Below are 15329 nucleotides of genomic sequence, written 5' to 3'. Positions count from 1 at the left end.
TTTAGAATTTGATTAATAGGGAATATAATATGGAATTGCATTATCTAAAGAGCATGCTTGCCAGCACGGTGACGTCACCCCAAGTGTCCCTCTGAATAGCTCGTCAAACAGGCAGTGAAAATATTTCAGGTGGGTAGCTGCGTCAGCATGCGTAGGCTGCAAAGGAAAAAGTAATAGGTTTATTCCATGCTGAAAAAAAGAAGAAAGAGAACACAACGTTTCGGCCGTGGAGCCTCTGACACCTGAAGAAGGCTCCACGGCCGAAACGTTGTGTTCTCTTTCTTCTTTTTTGTTCAGCATGGAATAAACCTATAACTTGTTCCTTTGCAGTGAAAATATTTGTCTGTCTGTCCGTGAGGGGAAGGGGGACTGTCTTTCATTGGAAGGTACGCCTATTCTACTGAGAACGTAGGGGGGAGGAAAAGTGCCCGCGGTCTTTTCACTGATAAAAGTGTGTTAATAAAAACTACAGTATGCTTAAGAGTCGATAAACCGGTTTTTATTTATTTTTCGGCACAGCCAGCCAGCTACAGTATGCCTGCTAGAGCACCGCAATTCACACTCAACCACATCACAGATCAGGCCCAGTGTGTGAGATACTGCTGCTTGATCTGTGATCTGAGCTTTAATAGAGAGCTTATCTCCATTAATATAACTATTGAGTGGTATTAAATGCAACTTTTTTGTACAGATAACGCTTTTCCAAAGTGTATTTCAAAATAAAAATGATTACAATTGGCAGGCCTGTAACTTTTTCACAAAACCCCCTAGAGTTAGGAAAACACTTGCTGTGTGTACAAAGTACATGTGGCTGTTTTCACAGCCTTCAGTGTCGTTTTTAAGCCATTTTTTTAACCACGCTTGAATATTCTTCTGTCCATATCTCTGGATGGGAAACTCAGAAAGCCTTCAAACCAGATGCATTTTAAAGACCACAACTTCTGAAAATTTTCACAGCCTCCACATAAAACTATCAGTGAGCTAATTCTCTTTTTTAAACCTCCGGTTTTTCCACCCACGCGTAATTACGCACTAACTGGAACCCGGGGGGACCACATGTTCACAACGCGAGAAATACTGCTCAGTACGGCTTCGTGAGAAAAACCCGTATATCACCATATGAAGCAGAACAGCGCAGCCAGAAATGTCCGAAACATTTTGTTTTTCTCCTCTTTTCAGGATGGAATAAACCTATTACTTGTTCCTTTGCAGACTAAGCATGCTGTACGTGGCTACCCACCTGTATTAAACCTATTTCACTCTGTAGTTTAAACTAAGTGTAAAGTGCTATGAGGTAAAAGTCTCAGAGGGAGCACATCTGCAATAGAAAGCAACCGGTTTGACATGTACAATACAATGTGGCATGTGGAGCATTGCATATACAGTATATCCAACAGTGTGAGCTCATCTGCAAGGCTATTAAGGTTGATTGAGTTACTGTAACAGTCTTGGTGTGGCAAGTTTCTACTGTCCCCTGACTGTCTTGGGTGAAAGGAACCTGTCTTTCATTGGAAGACAATGAACCTATTCTACTCGTATATGAGAATATAATATTAACACACCAAGGGATTGGGCTGAGTTCACATTACAAAAAAAATCCGCGAGCCTGCACTGCAGCGGCCATAGCATAGAGACACATTTTACAGGAAGAGACGTAGTGCTTCAGCTGCCCGTGTGTGTTAAACAAGAGAGCGTGGCATTAATTTTTGTCCATGAAAAAGTGTCTCTCTGTACTCAGCTGTACTGAAAAATAAAGCACCATTTTCAATTCAATGAGTGCCTGAGTCATCATGTCCATTGTATATCATAATGCCACATTATTATAAACGCCCTTAGGCTGGGCAATCACAATTTTTAATTAAAAAAAATGTAATGTGTTCCTGCTAAACTTAGACATTGCATGACTTTAAAAGCGATAAAAACAGGTTTCGTTAGTTAATAACCACTTTTTGTGCACGAAAACGGGTGATTTTTCTTAATTTCCTTGGGGAAAAAATGTCTTGTCGCAAAAAACTGACTTGCTTTAACAAAATATATTTACTAATCCTTTTGCCTGGCAATCTACCCGAATGCCCAACTATCTGAGAAGCCCTCGGTGAAACCAAAAGAGCCACAATTGAACAAGTTTTGACGATGAGAGAAATAATGAGTCCTCATTAGCCCCATTTTAAATTAAAACACAAGTGTGTGTTTAATTAAATGCCTTGATTGATTCACAATCTGACAATGCAACCTAAATCGTTATCTTCGTCTTCTATCTTAATCAACTTTCAGCATAGCTTTCTCTGCATTTAGATTTATTTTTCATACCATTGCTAAACAAAGCAGGAGTGTGATGTGAATCCTCTTGGGTTCAAATGTGGAAGGAATAGATTGTAGTCATTTTTCTTTTTTAAAGTACATTTTCAGAAAAGTGTAATCTATACTAAAAAGCTGTATTTAATACCAGTTGATAGTTATATTAAGAGATAAGAATTCTAGTTGATGCAATTTAAACTGTCACAGCATCTTACACATCAAACATGAGAAAGTCAGTATATTTTATAAAAGCAAGATTGCTCAGTTAGACAGTATAAAGCAAGTATGTTTTTTTGTGTGTGTTTGTGATCTATTCTTGCAAGTACAAACATTAACTGGAATGCTACAGAACCCTAAACAGACAATACACACTAGCCGGATATACAGTAGCTGTGTCAGTCTCCCGTGTAAAATAAAACCCACAGACATGATTTGAACATCAGTGGGTGCGGTTTTTAAAAAAGCTGCTGAATAAAGAATGAGTTTTCAAATGTGTACGCTCTAAGTTTCACTTTGTTTCTCACCCGCTGCGATTCGGGAACAGAAGCGTTAAAAAAAAAAGTCAGACAGGCAGAGGGGTGAAACTGTTACCTGTCCTGGATAAAGCGGTTAGAAGAGGTGGACTTACACCTGTGAAAAGCGTAACAACTTTAATGCCATACGGAAGATATTAAACTTAAATCTGAAGGGAGATGTAAAGGGATCCACACGGCACAGGTCCCTGCTACTGTAGCGATTCAGCGGGAGGGACGGAGACGTCACCGCGCAGACGCACCCTCTCATGTCAGGTGTACGCGTTAAATATATTTAGATCTTTGAATTAATATCGGTATCGATTTCTTTAGCCTCAACCTTGTCCAATAATATTCTTGTCTAATTTTTAGTTAAGGAGGATTTGAGCTACAGCCCATAAAAAAAAAAAACAGGATTCACTTATTTTTCCACATATTGATAGCAGTTTGAAACTTAGTTACTAATAAACTTAAATTGAAATGTTGAGATATTTAGAAAAAAAGTTTAAGTCTCCATACTACTAAAGTTTTTCAAAGAAATGTTTTGTTGAAAGAACTCATGGCGATAGCAGATTTAAGACACCTGACCTCAGGGTTAAGTCAGTCACTTAAACCATCACGCCACTGCTGCAGTCATGTGACAAGTAGTGAAACAGCCATATACTGTACATCAATAGAAAGTCTTCTACTACTGTTTGTGCTACAGTAGAGGAATATAATTATATTATGGAACCACACATCAAGAACTTATATTCCCTATTAATCAAATTCTAAAAGTATACTTTTGATTACTCCAATATTGAGCATACTCACAGAAGAGTATAAAACTCACTTTTCCTCACAGTGTGCTGTATATAAACATACAGTAACAGGGTCAGAAGGACCATGTAAAACTGTTCCCAAGATAACCACACAAGACTTTGATGCTTAACATGTTTAGGGAGAAATGGAATAGTGGGGTGTATTTTCTTTAAACTACCAATACCAGCACTATAAAGTTTACATGTTTGTTCCTAAATTAATAGGATTTAGGAGGATGGGAATCAGATTCTCAAGACCTACTTTGTTTCCAATTATACAAATAGGTGATCGGATCAACAAAATGCTGTTGTGTTACTTTGTCAATGAAAAAGTAAGTCTTAGTAAGACTACTACAAAAAAAAAAAATAGACCAGGGTAATACATTAGAGTTAACAGCTTGTCCAAGGTCATTCATTATAAAGACTACTGGTATTACCTTCAGTAAAGATACATGCTTAAAATACTTAAGGTAGTAAGTTGTGTACTTTCATCTAACTGAGCAATCTTGCTTTCATAAAATACCAACTTTTTAATGTATAATGATAACATGCTCTAATACAGTTTAAAAGTTAGAAATCTACAGAGTAAATAACTTAAATTCTTAATTATATGAATACTGAATAAATAAAGAATCCCTCAGTAGTGACCAGGATTCAAAAGCAGGTGTTTTCTGGTGACAGCAAACTTAATTAGCTCTACCTGGGTGTTTTAGAAGGCAATTCTGGATACTACTAACAAGCTAATTTGCATAGGGCAGAAATGCAACATACCCAGTGTTGTACCACAGTACACCCTGCTCGTTTGGAATGGCTGCATCTATACACTGTATCCCTGGTAACCTGAAGGGACTGTCCCTGCTAGTCACCCCCATAGCTCTGGATGTTCTGTCTGGCTGGAGTATTCACCTCAGCCAGGTAGGTGGTCTCTCCCACCACCTGAGCAGAGAAGGTAGGAGCAGGGTCAGTCCAGACACTGAAAACAACCTACACTGTAGCAACTAACGTAGATACCAGAAGGCACTATTAGTGCCTTACAGTTGGTAAGCCCACAACATACCTTGGATAATTGCACCCATTTCACTAGCTCAAGAACCCACCACAATGTCCAATTACTCAGCACAGTCACTTGCAACATCTTTATTAGGATTGACTTCCTCCAACAAAACCATCTTGAGACACAGAGGCTGCTGGTCCCAGGAGCACAAAGCAGTAGGCAGGAACCTGAAAAAGAGGAGAAAAAGCTCTTTGAGCACAGAAAGAGAGGTTTCCTTAAGAAGCTTGCAACAGGAGCAGGATTATAGATGGGAATTACAGTAGGCCTTAGATATGAGAAGTAGACCCATGCCCTAGAGAGGAATCCTCAATAGGATTGAGACCATTATACTCAGCATTAAAAAGCTGATCAAGGAGTGCACTGGTACCCTTCATACCCCTCAGTCCCTGGGGCCATTCTCCTTCCCTGGACAGGGGGTCCTGACACAGCGCCTGTCAGCATCAGGGTTCTCCAGCACTGGGATTACTGCAGGAGAAACAGGAAGATACTGTTGAGCAGCTCAAAGCAAGGCATCAGATGAGCACAGGCAGAAGGAACCCATGCTGGGGAAGAACATGAAACTGCAGACACTCACCACGGCCATCAAAGCAGCCCTCCACACACTGCCGCTCGGATGGTAGACACAGCTCTGTGGAGCACATGAAGTAGATCTGGAGGAGAGGGGAATGGCAAGAGGGATTTTAAAGTGAGGGCAACCATGACAACTCAGCATGTGGCTCTACAGGGATCTACAGAGCCTGCATCCTCAAAAAGCCTCACCTCCTCATTGATGTAGGAGAAGGAGGTGCTGTCCAGGAACTGGAAGGTCTGGATGTGGAAGCGGCGGTGGTGCTTGGGCAGAGGCAGCTTGGAGTGGATGTGGAGGGTGGAAGTGTGGCCGTAGTCCAGAGGATTGGGGCACCTGCAGAGAGAGGCAGCATGATCAGGACACTGCCTGCAACCCACTGACCAGCCCAGGGTTAGAGCTTTACACACAGTAGCCCCCTCACCCATCATAGAGCAGCACCCAGACAGCCTGGCCAGACCGGGGGTAGGCAACACAGTAGTGCACCAGCAGCACCAGGTTGGGGTCTGGAGCGTTCAGCAGTCGCACCTCCAGGTAGACTGGGTTCCCCAGCAGGAGCCGGAGGGGGCGGTGGTACTGAGGGTAGAACCTGGAGTAGCTCTCGTCTAGAAGACGGAGAAGGGTTGCTTAGCATTTTATACTGCTGTACCATGTTGGGAATTTTACAGAAAGCAGGTTGTTCAACCCAAACCAAAGATTTTTAGCAATTGTCCCTCTACCAAGATACGTCACCTGTAGCAATCCGGAGCTGCACCCCAAACACTCCCTGGGACAGGACAGCAGAGGGCAGGTAGGGGCTCTTCACCAGGTAGCCTGTGCTGGCCAGGTTCCCCTCAGCATAGCGACACTCCACCAGCAGCCTGGAGAGCAGTGGAGGATTACACAAGTGCTACCACCTAAACAGGCCCAAGATCATGAAATGGTATCCCTGCTCACCTGAAGGGGCTGTCCCTGGTAATGACTCCATAGCTCTGGATGTTCCGCCTGGCCAGAGTCTCCACCTCAGCCAGGTAGATGGTGGTCTCTCCCACCACCTGAGCAGAGAAGGTAGAAGCAGGGTCAGTCCATGCTTAATGACCACCCACAGGAGGGTAGTTCTCCTGTTCAGAGGAACCCTATCCAGTCAATTTTAGGGCTTCTTAACTGGTCCTTTTCCCCCCCACTGTACTCACAAAAGCATGGGTCCCACAGCCAGTGACAGGGAATTTGAAGATGGCAAATTCTGAGGTACAGATGACAGGGGTGCAAGACGCATTGCCAGCAATCACCAGGCTGGCAGGATCCACAGGGGGTACAGAGATGGTCCGAGGGACAGCAAAGACAAAGTGCCTGTCGGCAGTGCACTCTGGGGAGAGAAGGGCAAGTCAGGATTTGTCCATTCCCATTTAGGGTGGGAAGTTGCCCAAGACTGGGATAGTACAGAAAAGGCCTACCCTCCAGTGGATAATAGCAAGAGGACGTTTCTGGGTCCACACAGCATCCCTTGGCCAAGCAATGGGCTGTGGAGAGCCTCCCTGGACCACAGGCCACCTGATGGCTCCTGGGTATCTTGCAGCCTACAGTGATCGGATTAGACACGTCAGCACAACCAGGGAAGGAATTACTAAGCCAAAGAGACCTATTCACTCACCCTCCCTTGGTCTGTAGGGGCGATAGGGACAGGACACCACAATCTCTCCTCTTGGCCCATCTTTCGATACATACACTACCTTGACAGTGTAGCGGTGATCCTACAACAATAAAGACCATTAATCCACTGCTGGGAAGAAGTTGAAGATGCTATCAAATGCAATTCCTTTTGCTAAGGGACCAGCTGTGGTCTTATTTGGAGCACCTGCTGGAAATCTTAAGTAGCACGCTACATTACTATGCATAGGCTGCTAAGGAGCAAGTAAAGGGTTATTCCATGCTGGAAAGAGATGGATAAAGGTTCAGCTGTGGAGCCTTCTTTGGGTGTGAGCACCCTACATCTGAAGAAGGAAGGCTCCACAGCCCAAACAATGCATATTGCCCCCCCAACCGCAAAATAGCCTCTCTTGTTTCAAGACTCCAAATACATGCCAAATGTACAGCCAGGCATTGATATTAGAGGTAAGTGAAGATGCTAGAAGCTCAGTTATTTGTCAAGGGTCCAACCAAGTTCTGTTCATGACACCATGAAGTGAAGCTCCTCACCACAAGCCGGACATGGCAGCCAGTGTACAGGATAGAGAGGGTGTTCAGGTGCTGCCCTGCAGTCACTGAGTATCCACAGGATGGAGTGTCCAGGACAGACACCAGACTGCCAGAGGAACCTGCACAGGGACCACATGATTTATGGGTCAGATTTCATGGCCTATGACAAGGTGCTAAAATGTATTCACATCTCTCCAGCGATGCAGTGCATGTTACCAGGGAAATGCACTGACACCCCGCTGAAGTGGTGCGCTCACTGCCAATCACTCACTCTGAACCTTGATCTCCTCCAGGGGGCCAGCAGGCAGGGTCACAGTCATGCACACCTCACTGCAGGAGATGGTCAGGCCTCTAGGGGGTGGGGGAGGAGGGGCAACTGGAACATGGCAGGACACAGTGCCAGTCACCCATCTCCTCCGCTCTTTGTCATAGTATCTCACTGTCAGGGCATAGTGTTGCCTTTGGTTCCTCCTCTGCAGTGGAGAAGAGCATCACAGGTTCAATTCCTCACTGACAAACCTCACCCAGGCATGTTTGAGCACCAGACTGGCTCCTTACCCAGGTCCTGACATAACACCCTTTGTAGGAAGCCACCAGCACCAGCCAGCTCCTGGTGGTCCACACCTTGTGCCCACATCTCTTGGGGAGGCTACTGACCAAGAGAGGAGGCATTTTACCTGGGAGAAGTAGGAAAGAGGGGGGTTAAATTCATGAAGCTAAGCTCACTCTAGCTCTAAGTAACATGTCAATGACATCCCTTGCATTAACACGACTTGAGGAACCATCTGCATTCCTTCTCCACCTCCTCCTGTGGGAACTTACAGCAAGTCCCCCACTCCAGCCTGTCACAGCTGCTTGCTCATGTTATACCACTATGGTCGGCTTATGCTGCAGGATGCAGGTACAGTGGACAGGGCAGGACCTCACCCTTCAGCAGGTAGACTCGGCTGAACCTCCTCACAGAGAACTTGAGCATCATGCTGCTCTTGCCACAGGACAGCAGGGGGCGGCTGTGGGATTGCTGCTGCTCGGGGTCACCCTGAGAGTCTGGGAAAGCAACAGGACAAGGAATGAGATGCATTATAGGTGATAGGCTGAGTGGAGTGTCAGGGGGAAAGAAACAGCTTATCTATATAGAAGTGTCCATCCCCTTGCTTCAGCCGAGAGTGAACACTACCTTACCACTTTCAGGTGAAGGGTCCTCAACTCCAGAGGGGCCAGATGTCACAGCTGCTACATCTCTCTGCATGCCTGTGCTGCTCTCAGAAGCCACATCAGCACTGAAGTCCTTGTCCATCTCCTCCTCTCCCTCAGAGTTAGAGCCCATTTCCATCAAGTCCTGCTCTTTCCTACTCTGCATTACTGACTCCCCTCTTTCACCAACTCCACTTCCCACAGAATGACCTTCATATCCATCTTCTGGAGACTCCTGGAACAGAGGACTACCCAAACTTGCCTCAAAACTATCATAACCCTCCTCTTCATCAAAAAGACCACCCTTGAGCTGGGCTTGTACCACTCCAACACAGAGCCATGCTAAAACTGCAGGCAAGAATAAAGCCCCAACAATACCACCAGTACCCATTTCCAATGAAATCAAATACAAACTCTAGAGAAAGCATAACTTTCTGCTCTGCGGCTGGGGTTTAAATTCAGGCACTTTGAAGCGCGCGCGGTCCTGTAAGCCAATCAGCGTCCGGTAAGCAGGCCACAACATTCTCACGCGCTGAAGTTTGTATTGGGGTTGAGGATGAGATCTCGTGACACAAGATGACGGCGCAGATATGTACGGGACAGTGTTTAGCTACATTGTTCTGAATCAGCCTAATAAACAAAACCAATTAAAGTCTAACTTTCACTAAGATATAGAGTTACAGTATTGACTGCATTAAACGGGAGTGGTAAATCTCATTAATACAAACTGTCAACAATCCCATTATTAAAGATTGATGAAATGCTGTTCATAAACTTCAGCGTAAAATGGAAGCGTAAGTTCCGCATTGATCTTATACAGCATGACTGTTGCTGTGATCATCGCGGTATTATTTACCGAGTTCGAAGATCTTGCTACTGTATGAGCTCAGTGAAAAGCTGGAAAACACGCCGTATTATTTATCGATTGTATGAACCTAATCCAAACCTAAGAAATACATTCGTATAGCTTGAGAGAAGAAAAGATTTCCACAGAAAAAAATGTGCTTCCTTGGTGTTCTCTTAATCATAGATTTTTTTTCATTGATAAATGAAGATGCGATAAAAACTTTAACGGGAGAAGCGAAACTAATGTCATTAAGGCTGTGTAAAACTCTTTATCCAGGGGAACGGGCGTAGCAAAGAGAAATGCTATTAATGAGAACATATTTTCATGCGAACACATTGCTGTAGCTTGTGGGAAATGCAGCTCATTTTACACATGTTAAAACACAAACAGCGAGGATCATCTCTCCTACCACCACTCCCCATAGCCCGTCTTTATTTATCTGGTCGTGTCTGTACCCAGCTCCGCAATAACCCGAGATCTATTCTTGGCACCGGCTGCAACAAGCGACACTATTTGTCTGTTTATATGAAAAAACATTATGTGGATCGAATACGTCCGCATAAGATGGCGACAAAAAAGGATTCAACAGAACTTCTGTCTTATCCTATAATGTTAAATACGTTTTAACTTGTCCTTTACATAGTAAGCACTTTTACCATTAACGCTGTCCTGCAACAGTTTAGCGTAAATGTAATCTTACTTTCTTGTATATTGTGTTAATAAGGCAAGGATATCCCACCCGGATAAACTGGTGTTTTTTTCCCCTCAACATTTCGCTTGTATTGGTGTAAATCCACCTTCTATAGGGGTAAATGGGTCTCTTTTAAGTGTCTCTGAAGAGGACTGTGAAGAAGCTTGACCTCACAGGCTGTTTACATCTCTGATTACATGAGATGGGTTTTATGTTTCGGGGCAACTAGTTCTCAAACAGTGTCCTTCTGCCCCTCCTCACACACACCTGCTGGTTTTCATCCCATTCCACCATCGCTAGATGATTGAAGTGTTAATTGATCTAAGAAGTTGCTTCCGTTGAATATGGGTATTTTTTCCCCTCTTCCAGAAAAGTTTGGGATTTTTTTTCACTTCCGAAATACTTAAAGCCCCAACATATTAAAGGTGGGAACAAACAGTTCAAATTAACATGATGTCATGGAAGGGGGAGTAACTGCTGGAACAAAACCCAGCACGTTTGTGGGGGCACCAGGAGCCCCAGTCGTCAGGTACTACCAGCATATGCAGGTACCTCACCAGTTGTGGAAGCTTTGACAGCAACAAGTCTGACCAGATGTAGTGACTCCAGAATAGAAGTCAACTACTGTACAGCTAGAGCCTGACTTACAATTGCAAACCCCCCCTTCAGAATACAATGTTGAAGGCTAGTATTTCACTATTTAGACTAGTAATGGTCTTCCAACGCAGTTACTCTTGTAACTGAGTAGACAGCTGGCTGTTTACATGGAGCAATTTGGGTTACTTTCCTCTTGAGGATCTTCAGGAAATTTCAAGCTCCAGCTTTGGGTCCAGACACCATATGCAGCAGAGGTCAAGAGCAACCGATTTATTACACAGCTGGTGCCCCCTTCTCTTACTAGCAGGTGTTTTTGTACTGGGGAACTGATTGTTTCTGTGAACACAAAAGCCAACCTCCTGCCGAGTGGGTTTATACAGCAGTGGCTGTAAATGGAGTCAATAGCTGCCTTGAGTACCTTGTCACTACTGAGGAGTTCATGTTGTACACTTCTTGATGTCACGATTGCTACTCCTCCTCTTAAGGGCGCTCCAGCCCTTCCTCGTTCTACCTCATTCCCCACACCTGTCCCTTATTCCAGCCCCTCTTTAGTTCCACCTTAAATGCCAGGCGTAGACGTCACCTGGGATTCTTCATTGAATTCCGCTTCGTGAGAGCCCAGGATCCTGCTGTGTCTGGCTCCATTATGCTTTTAACTTTCTGATCCTGATTCCCTTCGCCGGTTCCAACCCAGTTCCTGTTCTCCCCCCAACCCCGGATGGTTCACCTGGCCATGGACTTCTGCCTTTTTTTCTGATTACCCATTTGGATTTCCTATATGGATTGTTTGCCCCGGACTCACTTCCCCTGGACACCTGCACTCCTTGGACACGCCCCCTTGTCTCCATCCCTTCTCCTGCATGATTTTATTCCTACTGTACTGGATCGTATTGTCTGCATAGGGCCCGGAAAGAACTGCTTCATGAAGCTCAATTCTTGACATGCAGATATGCACTCATTTCAGCAAATACAGGCCTTCCCCTGTGCTTTGGGAAAGAACTGTATACAAAATCAGTGGTTTACACCATCTAGACATTTAGATCCTTCATAATAGAGCAATTCCAGTAAACAAGTATAGCCCAGAGACATTGGGATATTACAATATTAATTGGAGAGATTTTAATTAACTCGGCTCCCACATCCACTAGACAATAGAAGACATCCAGTTCAACATTTTTATTAGGATTCACTTTCTCCAACATCTTGGACCCAGTGCCAGTTCCTAGGACCCTGAAAAACAAAGATAAACAGTGAGTGGGCAACAAACTGATCAAGGAGAAATTCCATTGAATTCACAAAAGTAATTCATACATCAAGCGTCCGTTACTACAGTACATACACAACTTCAAGAAATCCATAGTCTACAGACCACTCACACTAAAATCTGACAGATATGCATCAGGGAAATTATGCAGCCATTAGTGGAAGCAACTGCTAGGAGATAATGAAGTAGAACATAAAACAATTATATATATATATTATTGATGGAAAATATATAATTTATCTCTATTCAACACTACAGTATTAATTCAAGCACATTGTGTAATATGTCGGCTGTCTTAATATATCTTAAGCAGCTCCAACAATTGCAGCTACAGATCAAAGGACAAGACTTGGGACAGGACTTAGCAGGTCAACTCATGTTACATATCAAAGGACAGCTACACATCAAAGGACAGGACTTGAGACAGGACCAACTGGTCAACTCATGCTACATATCGAAGGGCAAGACGAATACACATGAAGCTGTGAAACAAACCATCTTCCTGAGATCATACTGTATATAAGAGCTGGGAAACCTTTGCGGTTTGTCTGTTCTGCGGGGCAGACCCAACGCGCGTTGATGCTCAATAAAACATCTTAATCCATGAAAGACTGTGTCCTGCTCCTTGGATGAAGGATTTCCCACAACAATAATTACCCTTCAGTCCCTGGGGCCCTCATCCTTTCCTGGGCAGGGGGTCCTGACACGGTGCCTGTCGGCATCTGGGTTCTCCAGCACTGGAATTTCTTCAAGAGAGGAGCAGTCAGCAGGTTCCCAAGGCAAAGATACTATGGAGAAGCTCACAGCAAGGGATCACAGGGCTCACAGAAGGAACCCATAATAGAGAAGAGCTTAAATATCGCCTACCGGTCACAATTGGGAGTGGAGGATTCAGTCATCTATCTGCTACACAGAGCTAACTCTCACCTGGAGAAGAAGGGGAGCATTGTGAGAGTCATGTTCTTTGACTTCTCCAGTGCCTTTAACACCATCCATCCACCTTTACTGAGAGATAAGCTAAGGGTGGCGCAGGTGGACACTCCCATTATAGTCTATAATCCTGCCCTGGATTATAGACTATCTGACCTGCAGGCCACAGTATGTACGGCTACAGAGCTGCGTGTCCAAAATGGTTGTTAGCAGTACTGGGGCCCCACAGGGGACTGTCCTTGCTCCATTCCTGTTCACCTTTTACACCTCTGACTTCAGGTACAACTCTGAGGCATGTCCTCTGCAGAAGTTTTCGGATGACTCTGCAATTGTGGGGTATATTAGAGAGGGGAGGGAGGAGGAATATAGGAGCTTGATTACCAACTTTGTGGAGTGGTGTCATCTTAACCATCTCCAGCTTAACACCAGCAGGACCAAAGAAATTGTACTGGACTTTCGAAGGAATAAGTCTCCGCTGAACCCTGTTTCCATCCAGGGTGAGGACATAGAGGGCATACATTCCTACAAGTACTTAGGGGTACACCTGGATGATAAGCTGGAGTGGTCTGGTGACACTGATGCCGTGTACAAGAAAGGTCAGAGCCAACTCTATTTTCTTAGGAGACTCAGGTCCTTTGGTGTGTGTGGAACACTGCTACACATTTTTCATGAATCAGTGGTGGCGGCGGCCATCTTCTACGCTGTTGTGTGCTGGGGCAGCAGCATCATGGCAAGAGATGTAAATAGGCTCAATAAACTTATCAAGAAGGCTGGCTCTGAGCCTTGACCCCCTGGAGGTGGTGGCTGAGAGGAGAATGCTGACCAAGCTCACGGCCATCATGAACAACACCTCTCATCTGCTTCATGGGACTGTTATTGGGCAGCGGAGCACTTTTAGCAACAGACCGCTCCAGCTACGGTGTTCAAGGGAACGTTTCCGCAGGTCTTTCCTCCCTGCAGCTGTCAGGGTGTACAGTATAACGCTGCTCTAGGCTAGGACTGTTAGCCCTTCATCTGCTCGTCTATGGACAGCATGTTGCTCCATTGTACTTTTTGGACACTCAATCTGTATATACCTATGCACATTTTGCACATATTTTATTGTTTTTACAGTGACTATGATCATATTTTGCACACACCTATGTATTTATTTTTATTTATTTAATTTTATATTTATTTTGTATTACTGTACGCATTCTAATTTTTCATCTATCCTGATGTCTGTTGTTTTGTTTTGTTTTTTTGCTTGTCGTGGGCTGCTGTAACATCAATTTCCCTTCGGGATCAATAAAGTCTTATCTCCTCACCCATCATAGAGCAGCACCCAGACAGCCTGGCCAGAGCGGGGGTAGGCAACACAGTAGTGCACCAGCAGCACCAGGTTGGGGTCTGGAGCGTTCAGCAGTCGCACCTCCAGGTAGACTGGGTTCCCCAGCAGGAGCCAGAGGGGCCGGTGGTACTGAGGGTAGAACCTCACACGCGGGTCAGCAGTGTGTGATCTACAGTACTTCTTCCTGAATGAGAGGACTAAAGTAAAACGACAAAAGTCTAACTTTGACAACAATAGAGTTACAGTACTGACTGCAATGAAGAGTAGTAGAATTCAATAAAACAAGTTAAACATTTCCATTATTATAGCCTGTTAAAAGACCGTTTATGTTTTTACGGTCTTATTGAAGTGTTTATCAAAGCGGGGTTTTACACCCCATTACTCAAAATGCCTCTTACAGTGCAGAAACTGACCCACAATGCTCCAAGATCACGCTCGGAATATCACCTGAGCTCTGTGTAAAGCCAGCAAACAAATTCGTCTTATTTCTTGATCGCCTGGACACCAAAGAAACCTGACAAAGGCTTTCATACAGCTTGAGAAGAGAAATATTTCACACACAGCAAAACTGCTGCGCATTCAGGTTCTGTGTAATCATAGATACTGTTCCACAGAACGATGAAGACGCTTTATTAGAACGAAAACAAGGTCCTTCGTAACTCCTTAAGACGTGCTTTACCGTTTATGAAAGGCAATGTTGGGGAAGAGCTTGAAACACGTTGTGACCCCGTGTAGAGATAATGACGAAAACCAAAACTGCCAGGAAACGCAACTTTGCGTTAAACCACTTTCTTAAACACTACTAATCATAGTCAGTTGTATGCAATAGAGAAATTGTATGCATCACCACAAGGAGACCATTTTTTCCCCTCAAATATCAATGACCAGGACAGCAGCAGGCAACACTGTCCGTTACTTTACCGGACTAATAAAAGTTATGTTGAAAAAAAAAAAAAGACGTCCTCCTTACGAAGAACCTAATGCTGCAAATGTCTAATTCCAGTTGAGTCCTACAATGCTCTCTCGCTGGACCATTTGATAACGAAGCATACAATGAGCAGCTGCCCCTGTT

General features: G+C 44.4%; 1 protein-coding gene across 3 annotated transcripts in view; it reads right to left on the bottom strand.

Moving 5' to 3' along the window:
• Nucleotides 1-9030, bottom strand: part of LOC148660044 (zona pellucida sperm-binding protein 4-like) — a 50668-nt gene extending 41638 nt beyond the window's left edge. Inside the window, exons 1-15 of one of the 3 annotated variants that reach the window (XM_088637604.1) lie at nt 8587-9030; nt 8332-8451; nt 7963-8081; nt 7676-7877; nt 7405-7523; nt 6860-6959; nt 6663-6785; nt 6402-6574; nt 6166-6263; nt 5962-6089; nt 5654-5834; nt 5424-5565; nt 5239-5314; nt 5032-5129; nt 4733-4831 (exon numbers count right to left, since the gene is read on the bottom strand). In XM_088637604.1, coding sequence (XP_088493730.1) covers nt 5044-5129; nt 5239-5314; nt 5424-5565; nt 5654-5834; nt 5962-6089; nt 6166-6263; nt 6402-6574; nt 6663-6785; nt 6860-6959; nt 7405-7523; nt 7676-7877; nt 7963-8081; nt 8332-8451; nt 8587-8989 — 2070 coding nt within the window. In that variant the 5' untranslated portion in view covers nt 8990-9030 and the 3' untranslated portion in view covers nt 4733-4831; nt 5032-5043. Of the gene's footprint in view, nt 1-4732; nt 4832-5031; nt 5130-5238; nt 5315-5423; nt 5566-5653; nt 5835-5961; nt 6090-6165; nt 6264-6401; nt 6575-6662; nt 6786-6859; nt 6960-7404; nt 7524-7675; nt 7878-7962; nt 8082-8331; nt 8452-8586 lie in introns of those variants that run through there. The other 2 variants (XM_088637603.1, XM_088637606.1) reach the window with 2 other exon arrangements.
• Between the last annotated feature and the right edge of the window lie 6299 nt (nt 9031-15329).

This window comes from Lepisosteus platostomus, chromosome 6 (assembly GCF_059453375.1).
Source record: "Lepisosteus platostomus isolate fLepPlt1 chromosome 6, fLepPlt1.hap1, whole genome shotgun sequence".
Lineage (NCBI taxonomy): Eukaryota > Metazoa > Chordata > Actinopteri > Semionotiformes > Lepisosteidae > Lepisosteus > Lepisosteus platostomus.
Note: the sequence above shows the minus strand (reverse complement) of the source record. Positions and strands in the feature narration are given on the sequence as shown.